At 36.0% G+C, this 12,639-nt stretch overlaps 1 protein-coding gene across 3 annotated transcripts in view; it reads right to left on the minus strand.

Moving 5' to 3' along the window:
- DPYD (dihydropyrimidine dehydrogenase) overlaps positions 1 to 12,572 on the minus strand; it is a 707,946-nt gene extending 695,374 nt beyond the window's left edge. For 2 of the 3 annotated variants that reach the window (XM_006919549.3, XM_006919548.3), the window contains exon 1: positions 12,425 to 12,572. In XM_006919549.3, the coding sequence (XP_006919611.2) occupies positions 12,425 to 12,463 (39 nt within the window). In that variant the 5' untranslated portion in view covers positions 12,464 to 12,572. Of the gene's footprint in view, positions 1 to 11,988; positions 12,043 to 12,424 lie in introns of all 3 variants that reach the window. The other variant, XM_025038477.1, reaches the window with a different exon arrangement.
- Between the last annotated feature and the right edge of the window lie 67 nt (positions 12,573 to 12,639).

The raw sequence follows: 12,639 nt of genomic DNA on the forward strand, positions 1-12,639 counted from the left end.
GTAGACAGGACAAGAATAATGATCTCCATCTCAGAGACAGGGAATTTAGCTTAAGCTGACAAAGCTAAAAGAGGCACAACTAGGACTTTAATAGAATAGCTAGGCCTCTAAAATATAATATTTAACTCTAATTATTTCCTTAAACTATGAATTTGAATGTAATAAAGATCTCCTCTCTTATAAATGTTATAGACATCCCTAGCCTCACTATCTCTACTTCAAAAATATCTTTCCTCCTACCCTTCCTTCTTCCACAAATATTCTAGGTTCTTTGCAATTCTTACCAAATCTGCATTTATTTCCTTGGGCCACCATAAAAAATTACTACAACCTGAGTGGCTTAAAACAGCAGAAATTTATTGTTTGATAGCTCTGGAGTCTAGAAGTTTGAAATTAAAGTGTCAATTGGGCCATATTTCTTGTGAAACTTGTAGTAGAAAATTCTTCATTGCCTCTTCTAGGTCCTGGTGTTTGCTGGCAATCCTTGCCATTCATTGGTTTGCCGATGCATCACTCCAGTCTCTCTGCCTCTGTACTCACATGGCCATCTTTTCTCACATTTTCTTTGCATAATCTCTCCTCTGTGTTCTCCCTTTATAATTAACTCTGTCCTCCTGTCATCTACCAACCCATTGGTCAACACACCACTCTCTGCCCCAATTCAGTGACAAATTCACATCAAATTTTCTGTTCTCTACCCTCTATTTTTTTCTAGCAGTCTTAGTGACTCAACCACCACTTAGATCATCCACCATCTGCCTCTTGCTCAACCATCTCACCACCAAAATTTGTTAACTTCCGCACCACCTCGACCACGATCTCTCTTGACTTTGGCACTAATTATTGCGCCATCTCTGAAAGCTTTATTTCAAATATGCTACTCTAATCTTCACCTCTTACTCTTCCACCTTCTCAAAACTCTCTGACCTTACTGAGACTGCCAAACTGTTGAGCAAACACCTCTATTCTCACTGCGCATCTTTCCTTTCTATTCTGACTTCCCTCAGGGTAGATTCCATGATCCACCATCATTACATCTTCACAGCACCTTTAATTCCCTGCATCTCTCTCTCTCATTCTCTCTCTCTCTGTCTCTCTCTGTCTCTCTCTGTCTCTCTCTCTGTCTCTCTCTGTCTCTCTCTGTCTCTCTCTCTCTCTCTCTCTCTCTCTCTCACTTTATTGCCCAGGCAAATCGTAATCCAACTAAGCCCCCCGCTTTTTTTTTTTAAACTACTCTGAGCCCAAGCAGGTAAAAGTAGCTGGAAAACCCACAATTATGTTCACTGCTCTCATGGAAAACACTGCTTATCAATCCTACTCTACTTTCTTACTATTTTCATTCTCCCACTTTCCAGAATGTCTATTCATATTTGTGTCTATTCTTCAATCTATATCCTGCTTTCCTCTTACCCACAGTTAGTGATCTTGACTCATACTCTTATTAAAAAAATTAAAACCAGCAGTTGGAAACTCGCTTTTCTTCCCAACACCCAACATACTACCTCTCTGCTTTCCATCCTAATCTAATGCTTATGCTGTCAATCCTATTCCTGCTCATCAAAAAAATCCTTTTAAACAGGTAATTACAACTTCTATGTCCTTCAACACTGGTGTCTCTTTCTTCTGGACCTCTTCCATTAACATATGCACATGTTCTATTCTCTTCTTCTGGCTACTACCCTTTTTCTCTGTTCCTCTTGACAGCAAATATTTCTCCAGAGTTTTCTAGTGCTGCCTCACTGCCTTCCAGCCTGTTCTCAATGCATTCTTACTGGGCTTTCTCCAAGCTAGCTACTTCAAACTCACAATTTCTCCACATTAACTAAAAAGAATCTTTATATTCTCATTTTACCCTTTCAAGTTCAATAGAGAATTGACTATAAGCCATCCTTCCCCCTTCCTTGGTTTCTGTGATACCAGAGACTCCTCAGCCACTTTCTCCTCTTCTCAATGCCTAAATCCTGTCCTTTCTCTAGCTCCACTTCTCTAAGTAGTCTCTAAAACCTGACTTTAAATCAATAATTCCTCAATTTCTTTCACCAGCTATGACTTCACTAACCTCCAAATGCTTATTTCAGCTGTCTATCTGATAGTTTTATTTTGGTATTAAAAGAAATTTCAAACTTAATGCCATTAAATACAACATTTGTATCCCCCACCCCCACATCTGTTACCTCTTTTTTCTCCTCAGACTAAGTTCAATCCCATTTTTTAGATGTGCTTTCTTTTTTTCCTCAAAAGCCGTGGCAGACTTCTGGTCTTTCAAGTGTGAGTTTGAATATCACCTTCACAAGAAAGCCTTCTCTGACTCCTACATATAAATAATGCCCTACCTGTCATTCTGGATCATTTTATTCTAGTTTACTTTTACCAAAGCCCATGATACTATCTGAAATTACCATACATTTAAAAATTTTTTACTACCTATTATACCTCTACTGCAATGCAACTTTATTGAGAACAGAAATCTTTTCTGTCTTGTTTGCAACTGTGTTTTTAAAATCCTGACCAATGCCTAGGACACAGTGAGAATTAATAAGTATTTTTGAATGAACAAAACAGTTACAGTAAATGCCTATGTTTAAAAAAAAGAAAACAGATTTTCAAAGAGAAAGGCCATTGGAGTCAAACAATAATTTGACAGATGAAAAAACGAAAACCTAGAAACTGAAAGTTATTTGCCAAGGTCAAAAACTAATAAGAAGCATATCTAGGATATGAATATTATCATTCAAATTCCAGAGCCTACACTCTTAACCACTGATCTATGCTACACTCTCATTATAATTAAAATAAATAATAATGATCCATTCAGTACATGTCATCAATAAATATTATAATAGATTGAGTCAACTGATCTATTGCTGTTTCTGAATTTATCTGAGGTTAGTTTTAGTGGAACGTATGTTTCCAAAATACTATTTACTTTGTTTTGATTTTAGAACCAATTAGCATTTATTTTCCTTAAAATCTGTAATATTTTTATTTTTATTACTTGTACTTATTTCTTACACTAAAATTCTGTTAAAATAATTTAAAAGAAAATCAAACTATTTTAAAATGTAGGAAAACATTCAAATTTACTAGTATTAAAAAATGCAAATTAAACCAGACAGTTTTTACCTAATTGTTTATTAAAAATAAAAATAATTATTAATGAAAGGTTATAATTTCATACATGTTCATACACTAATAGCAGCCATATGAATTGGTACAATTAGAAACATTACAAATCCTTAAAACAGTCATACCTAGCATTGATAATTTCTAGAATCCTTTCATATAATGTGATCTTAAAGAAGTATAAAAAATATTTTAAGTTTTGTTTATTACTGTCTAGTGTTGGGGTAGAAAAGTGAGGGGCAAACATTTTCATGAACCATGTAAGAATTTCCTTCTACAACTGTTTTTATCTCTTTCAAAAAAGACAGAGACTTAAGCACACCAGTTTGGAGTTTGTGTTACAAGTAAGGTTTAACTTTAAAATGAAGCATGAATCAAGAGTTAGTTTGTTTAACACACCTAAGACAGAAAAATGTTTTGCTTTATTAAATTTGTCACCATGAGAAAAATGTTTTGAGTCAAAGTAGTTACACTTACTGCCCCTTTTCCCTTTGAATACCCTGAAAAGAAAAAGAAAAAAAATTGTACACACATGGGTGCTGTGCAGGTATACAAACACACACTCCTCCTCTCTCACACACACACACACACACATACACACAACCACTCATATATCTAATGTAAAGACCTAGGGTGGAAGAATCCTTTGAGAATCTGGTCTGCCAGAGTGGTGTGAGGGTGGAGAATGTACAATATAAAAGTGTCCATCTTTGTTCACATGTTGAAATATCAGCTTTTGGTGTTACATTTATCCATTCAAGATTACGACCCAAAATGTATTCATTCGCAGTAACAACCTGAGACTCATCCTTACTCTTCCTGTTTTCACAGGGGAGAAAAAATAAGGAACCATCAAGCAATCAAGCCATGATCTAGATGGAATCATCAGGTCAGGACTGAGTCCAAAGCAAATCACATCCACATCAGAGGAAACTTCATCCAGACGCCTAAGCTTTCTGTAGCCTGTGTCAGTGGTGGGAGCATGAGGCAAACAGGTAATTGGTTCCAATTCTATTTTGTCCTGTCTTTGCATCCAATAATGGGCTCCTTTTCGTTTGTAAATACACTTTCAAAAGATGTTTAAGTTAGGTGAGAAGGGCAGAACTGAAATGCACTACATATCATTGAAACCAACCCTCTCAAGTCTATTTACAACACAATGCTTCAAGCAAAAAAAAAAAAAATTGTTCAAGTATTATTCTTAATAAATACTACTAAAAACAAAGTAAGTGTCCGATAATAAAAGAGAAGCTTGAATAAACTTTGGTATCTTCGCTTCCATGGAATATCACACTATTTAAAACTATTTTAAAAGTTAGTAAGAATGTGAGCAGATACTTCTGACATAATAAGAAAGCAAATATAAAACTGTATATGATTAAAACTATTCAAAGGAAAAAAAACCCACGCTTAGGAATGAAATATAATAAATAACTTCAGCATGGCTGTTTCAGGTGGTGTGGCTATATGTCTGGGGTCGTTTCACTTTTTTTTTTTTTTTTGCATCATTTAAACCTTCTGTAATAATTATGAAAAAACAAAAAAATCAACATAATGAAAAATACTTTAATGAAAATTAACCCAGAAAAAGAATATTTTGCTGTGAAAGTTGTATGCTTTAACCCTAAGGGTCTGTGAAGAAGAATGACTAAATGTCTTTCTTCTTTGAATTGCATAGGATTTCAAACTTTTTACCCCATCACTCCCTAACATTTGTCATGGAGGGATATCTCTGAAAGAAGTTCATCAAAACTTTGAAGTTGTGTGGTGCAACGAGTCAGAGAAAGGTGACTGGAATTCCCTGTGGGGCTGAGTACCTCACCATCTGTGTTCTGGTTTCCATTGACAGTTATCAATAACAAATACACTGGTGAAACCAACGTAGAAAGTCCCATCATTTTTTGGAATCTATGTTCTTAATTCCTATCTAAAAAGAGCATTATTCTAGATCACCCTTATAGAACTCCAGATGTGTGTGTGTGTGTGTGTGTGTGTGTGTGTGTATACATATATATATTATATATATTATAATATATTATATATGAATGAACTTTTTCTATGTGTTCAGGAGATATTTTGCTCATTCATTTGGTTGAAAAGGAAAAGGAAACAGGCAAGCATAGACACGTGGATAAGTACACCAAATCCATACAGCTGATATAAACAGTACATTTAATCCTACCTAGCATATAAAATAGAGTAGCCGTGACACGACCACCTCTGCATTTCCTTAATATGATCACTCAGCAGCAGGTCACATGTCCAAACAATTTCACCATTGCCATATTTATTTCAAACCATCCTTAAAAGACTGATCAATAGTGAACTCACTGAGGCATTAGCAAATTCTTCACGGGAGCTGAATGATTTCACAAGGCCAGAGAGCAAGGGTCTGGACACAGAGAGCAGAAATACCCCCAGGCTTGTCCCTTATCCCAGAATACTTATTTTAATTAAGATATAGTAAATATGCATACTCTTCTATAGTTTTGCTGTAGATTTTCACACAACCTTTGCATTAGACTAACATTTTTAAAGTTTTAGCATATTACTCCAATCAATTTTTAATATAATTCAAAAGATTTTACAAAGATCTAACAAAAAATCCACTTAGATGAGTCAATCCTGGGTAGGTAAAACATGCTGAAATTTGGGAGATTAAGTTTTGGGAGAGAAGGGAAAGTGCAGAGTGGGTGGGGAGTGGGTAACAGCAGAGAGTGCTGGGTAATAAAATATGGGGGAGGGAGAGTACAGTCTGGGCTCTGTCCATGAGCGCCATCTGTATAAATCAGGCTTGGAGTTGACAGGTAATTTTGTGTGGGTCCCCTGAGAAGTGGCCCTCAGGGCTTCATTATCGATGAAGAGATTTTTCTTCAAAGTGGCCCAGTCAGAAGTGCCTCAAGGGGACATTCATAAGCACTCATAATATCAATTTCCAAGCACCTGGGAGGTAGGGACACAGATTGTCTCTTTAATTATTATGATCGAGGTAGAGGACAGTGAGAATGCTATCACGCAACCGAGCTGAAATTCTCAAAGAAATAAAATTATTATAATCTAGCACAAAAAGTTTATTATCTGAATCATACTTCAGAAGGGGCATGGTTTACCTTTTCCTAGTGCAAAATAGGTTGATCTCCAACTCTTTCCTTCCTAGAACTTAAAAAGTTATTTATGAACAAATACAGTGTATGTAGGGATGCTCAGAAGTCTAGAAAAAAAAACCTTCCTTGGAAGCTAATATGCTTGCTTAGAGAAATTATAAGCTTAGTCCAGTTTGTACGAAGAGATAATCTGAGTTTTTTGTCTTTTGTTTTTTTAATAATCGCACTGGGATATCTTTTCAGAAAGAGATACCGAATTCCTTCTAAATATCATTGAAAATGCCAAGAAATAATTTTCACCAATGCACTGTGCACTGTTTCTGATCTAGTCTCAAAAACATTCAGAAAAACACCAAAGAATTAATCCACTGTAATAAAACAGTAGGGTTTGGGGCTCAGTCCTGGATTTGAATCATTCCTCAGTATATTAAGTGTAGATAATTCTGTATAGACAAAGCCAATGCCACATACTTTCTTTCAATCTTCTACAGTTTACACTAGAGGGCTGGCAATGCAGCGTGTATTAAAAATACTTTTTAAATAGAAGCAAAAAGCAAAATGAGTCTCTCATTTGATGTGAATTTCAGAAACTGCCCTATCTCACTGGTAATACAGCTAGAATTCAGGAAATTTCCCATAAGACATATCTGCAACATTTGTGAATGTATCATGAGCCTCTCTTAACTTCATTGACTCTTCCCTCCCTCACATATTTTAACAGACTTTGATACCACTAGTTAACTCTTGGACTGAAAACAAAATTCTAACTAATGATGTTTATATAACACACATGATATATGCAATAATAATATTTAAAATTACTACTACCATTAAAAAGCATACATTTTACATGACAGATGCTGTCTAAGGCAGCACATGTACAGGACTCCAATTAACTCTTACAGCCATTGCATGAAATAATTAAGATTAAATCAAATGACAGAGGATAAAATGACAGTCCAAGAAAAAACTCAACCACAACCACACAAATAAAAATAATAAACCCAGCCATGTTTTAATACAATGCTTTTTTAAACTAATCACAAGATTAACCCAGAAAAAGAATATTTTGCTGTGAAAGTTGTATGCTTGATGTTGTGAAATACAAAATAAATAATTTTATACGAAAGTACTGAGTTCCAACACCAACGCATAGATATCCATTCCATCTAAAAGTTATATGTTGAGTTAAATGTAGATATTTCGTATCTACTAGTATAACATTTTAATTAAAAGCAATAGAAGTAATAATTATAAACCACAGGAAAGACATAATCCTATTAAGAGTTATCTCAGTAGTATAATTGGCTCCAGGATATCTGTGAACACTCACATTATTGTTGTTTGACACAGAGGATTAAGAGCAAATAAAGTCCAGAAGGGAAATATGTCATATTTGAAAATCAAAATTGTGATTATAGATAAGTTTATAATCTTAGAATGTCTTATTAAATATTTTGAATCAAGGCAGGGTATAAATGGCAGAATTTTTCTTATAGTTTTAAGGACTGAAGGTTTCTGCCTCATATTTGTCATTGTGTCCATACAGCTAAGAGGCAGAAAAATAAATTGGCCAATCCTACTTTTCAATCTCCTCTTTAGCCACCTTGATTCCTGAATATATAGAATCATATTATTACTTTTTTCATCATATTATTACTTAATGTTTTTTCATCATATTATTACTTAATGTTTTTTCAGTCTCATTGTCTTTAATTTTAGTGTTTTATTAGGTTTATTATTAGAATTCTCCCACAGTGACCAGACATGTTTACCTTACTGGAACTTCTGTTTTTCAGTACTTGCATTGTTGCCTGTTTATACACAGTTTGGTAAAATTCTGTGTTCAAATAGTTAAAGAAAGATATGATTGCTTAAAGATCATCCAATTATCTCAGCATTTCGACTCTAGATTTTCTTGGAATTCTTATTAATTCCTTAGTGTAAATGTTCAGCTTTCCAACCCTGGATTTTTCTTCTAGAATGTAAAAAAGGAAGCTATTGAATTCTAGCACATTTTTATAATTAAGCAACCAGTCAACACTATCTGCTATGATCAAGATTAAGCAGATCCAATCTAAAAATCTCCCTAGTGATAGATTCATCATTAGTCATTAATCTCTCAGTTTTTAATTAAACTACTAAAACCAGTCATCTGAATTCATGTGTAGGAGGCAGAAATTTTTTTAACTGTACTTAACTACATATATATGACCATGCTTAACTACAGAAATGTGTATTTTCTTAAAACTACAAGGAGCCATCGCTGGAATGAAGTAACTCTCTAAATCACATAGACATATTTCTACTGCCAAGCTAAATTATTTAGAAAGGAGAAAGAAATACTTTAAAGTAAAAATAAGTATGGTCCGCTGGACAGCTTAAAGTAGGGAGGACCAGCACATTTTTTATAACTCAAACTCACAAAACAGGTTTAAAATTTAAAACAAATTTTTTTTAAACACTTTAAAAGCCTTAGCAAGTCAAGATAGCATTTCCATAGATCTGTGGTGGCCAGTCAATAAAAGGAAGAATAAGTTTAAGTAGATAAATAAATAACCCATAGCTTCTTCGAGTTGAATCCTTATTCTCTCCTTTGGATACCATCATTTTCCCTCAGGGCAAAAGCAGTTAAGATAAAGGGTATTCTGAAACAATCTTTTGCCATCTCTACCAGTTCACTCCCCATGATTTTCCTTTTTTTCAAAATACTCCTTAAAGTTTACTTCTTCCAAGTTGTTTCCATTACAGTTTCATTTTTCAAATCCATCATTTTATTATCTTATTTTCTTAATTAATAAACACAGAAAATTCTCAATTATCTTCTCAAATGACTAGAAGCTATAGCATAAGTAATTTAGAAACCATTTTTATTTGACTCAAAATGCACTGTAATATTATGAACAATGGGCTGAAGTCCCTTTTTATTCAAGGTAAATTTGAAATGAGTTTATAATCCCTCAATACTAACTGATAATTCAAGGGACAGACTTGATATGTGATTGTGGAAGCAGTAGAGTGTTAGGTAGCCATTCAGTCTGCTTGTAAATGTTTACCAAAATTACTAGTATTCAGAGTTAAAAGCTCCCTGCAGCTGCATACATTTTCCTTTGGCTACACTTTCATAGTCTGCTCTCAATTATCCATGTCAGTGGAGGGGAATAAGGTAGTGAACAAAAGTGAACTCTTCCAAAATCATTCTTAACTTGCTTTTAAATGTGTGGATATTGATATTATAGTGGTTATCAATACAAACAAAATAAAGTACTATGGAAATACTGTTGAAGTCAGGGAAAATGATCAATGTCTGAAATTCATCTTCTTTGAAATCTTCCCAGGAGAATTTGTATTCAAAAGTCATCCTTGACAAAATTCAGCTGTATCCAAAAAATGAGTCCACAAAGTAAAATAACTTTTAAAAGTATATAGACAGTGTTAATAAGCTTTAGAATACTAAATTATTTTGTTGGCATTGATTTTCCTAATTTTTCTATATTTTCGCTTTTTAACATGTTTGTCCTTTTTCTCCAACAAGAAAATGTCAACTTATGACATTTGTTAATTATCTTTTCTATTATTATTTTCCTTACATAACAGATTATGCAAATGTGACTTAGAGAAGCTGGGTAACTTGCCTAAAAATCACAGGGCTAAAAAGAGGTAGAACTAGACCTCCACTCCCTGGCTCTGAACCACATTAACGTGTCTGGGAAAAAATGTGACTTCTCATGCAACTTCTCCTATTACTACAGTGACTACAATTTTCAAGTGTGTGAGCTAGCTTCTATTGCCTAGTATCTATTACCTACTAATGTATCCTCGCTATGCCTATCCTCCAGCCCAGGGACATTACAGTTTTGGAGTTTGGTGACCTTCTGATTGTTTTTCATGCTCTGAACCCCTCAAACCCTGATGGGATATTCGATTAAGGCTAGAAATTATGGAGTGAGCACACAAAGCAACTTTTTACACCTCAATAACCTTTTTCCTCAGAAACAAATATATTTCTTGGCTGCCTCTCTGAAACCTAAGGTTCTGTAGGTAGCTTCCAGGGAAAACTAAATCACTGTTATGGTGGGTTGTCACCATTACCTTCTGTTCTTTCCACATTTATCAAGTGAACATGTTTCATACTGATAATTTTTTTAAAAGATTACTTGCTTCTCCGTTTATTTGAGACTAAGGCCAGATCAACCTCTAGACAACAGGTTTAATAAATTCATTCAAGAAAAATAAATCCAATGTATGCATTCAAATTGGATAGAAAACTCCGCTTTCATAATTCATTCTGATTCTTCAAATAAAAGTGAAATTTTGTGAGTCAATAAGATCAACTGTTTGAAGGTGTTCCTCTAGGCTTAACGTATTTTTCCTCACTGCATTATATTTTACTGATTAATTTCATACTCTTTCATAGTATTCTAGCTCATGAATCACCAGTACTACCTTGAGGGAAAAGTAAGGTACTGTGTGTGATGAAAGATGTTACTGTTCAAAGTGTGATGCATATATGAACCACATAAAAGCTGAAAAACCTGGAATACCACTGTTCTGGATTATAGGTAATATCAGGCAGACTGGTCATGTAGACTAAGGTTAGATTGAGGTGAGTAAGTGTGAGGGCTTGGCTTTTTAGTCTAGGTTGAAACAATAAATGACATTAAGCCAGTCACTTAATGTTTCACTGACATCTTTTTCCTTAGCGTAATGTGGTTAAGAACTAATTTCAAAGACAACTGCAAGAGAGATACAGAGAAAAAAATCAGTTAATCAGATAACATCACCATCCTGAAATTCAAAAATCAAAAGCCAAAAGCCACCTGCCCTCTGACATTCTTATATCTGAAATCAGAACTGTCTGAATGCTGTCAGAAGTTTGCTATTATTGACCTAGTAGGGGAAAAAAGGATTTGATTAAGTCAAAGGAACAAGGAACAAAAGACTATGATGTTAGTGAAGTATCTTTTACCCTGTGCACACATAAATATGTATTAGGTTAAATGTATCATATTGTTCAGTATGAAAAAGAAAATTATCCACAGGAGAAACCACAAGTAAATTAACTAGAGAGGTCCACATGATATACTTTGGCTCTTGTTACTAAAATGGATTTTTCAAAAACAATTTATGGAGTCTAGAGAAAACACTACTACCATCCCCCAAACGGAACCCAAAGTTCTTTCAACAATGACGGAGACAAAACATGGCAAACGCAGCTATTATGCAAACAGGTGGTTTTCAACTTTTGCTTGAGCCACTGAAAGGACTAAGGAAAGGAATATTTTGTCATTTGTAAAGAAAACATACACATGTATATGCATGTATACACATATCCTATCAGAGTAGGAGAGTGGAAATAAAGAAAAACCCCAAATAAAAGACAACAACAAACTAAAAAGCAGTTTATCTTGTCTCAGATATGCTGACATGGGTTAGTATCTTTAAAGTCACTGTTTATAATTAAATCCTTCTCATTTCATACATAAATGTCCTAGGAAGAACTCAAAGGAAACAATCATTCAGGCAGGACCTTATTCACAGGAAGCACGATGATATTTTTACAGAGGCAGAGTGCAACAGTGAATCAAAAACTGTTGAATGGAGAGAAAAACAGTTCGTTTTCTGATCGCACTGCATTTTCCATGTTCTCAATAGTTTGTTTCATTCTTCTCTATGTTAAATTATTTCTTAAGCAATACTATGGCTAGCGGGGACTGCCATAATCCGTGACACACAGATCTCCTTTATTTATATACTCTACCTTAGCAAATATTCAGGATTCAGATACTGGAGGTGAGGGCAGCAGACAGGTGTCCTGAAACGCATACCGGGGGCCGAAGGGGAGGTGCAGGGAGAGACTGGGTGAGAAATGGGCGCTCCCGTCCTGCAGAATCCACCTTTCTCCAACTCTTGGGCTTCTTCAGTCACATCATTCAGAACAGGACAGGCTTCCTTAACCCTCTCAGAAGTAAACAGCCCGCTTCAACCCAAAGGGCACCCGTTCCAGTCACGGGACCTCACTCTGTACCCGCCCGCCGGCACGGGTCTCTGGCTCCTCCGCACCCCGCAGACCTCCCGCGGAGGCCAAGTTTCCCTGTCCCGCACTCCCCACTGCGCGGCCACTGCCGCGGGGCCTCCACGGTCCCCACCAGCTGGGGCCCCCATCCGCCCCCGGAGAGCCGGCGCGCAGTCTGTACCTCGATGTCCGCCGCGTCCTTGCTAAGCACAGGGGCCATGGTAATGCCTACAGTCCGGAGTCCCCTAGAGGCAGACTCTCCGTGCGTCCTCAGGCTCCAGTCAGAAACCGAAGTGACAGCTTGCGGGAGCGCGAGTGGAAATAGGAAGTCAGGGTCCAGCAGCGCGGGGCGGGGCGGGCGGCGGTGACGCCCCGGGGCAGGGCGGGGCGGGCAAG

The sequence above is a fragment of the Pteropus alecto genome, unplaced genomic scaffold (genome assembly GCF_000325575.1).
Source record: "Pteropus alecto unplaced genomic scaffold, ASM32557v1 scaffold106, whole genome shotgun sequence".
Lineage (NCBI taxonomy): Eukaryota > Metazoa > Chordata > Mammalia > Chiroptera > Pteropodidae > Pteropus > Pteropus alecto.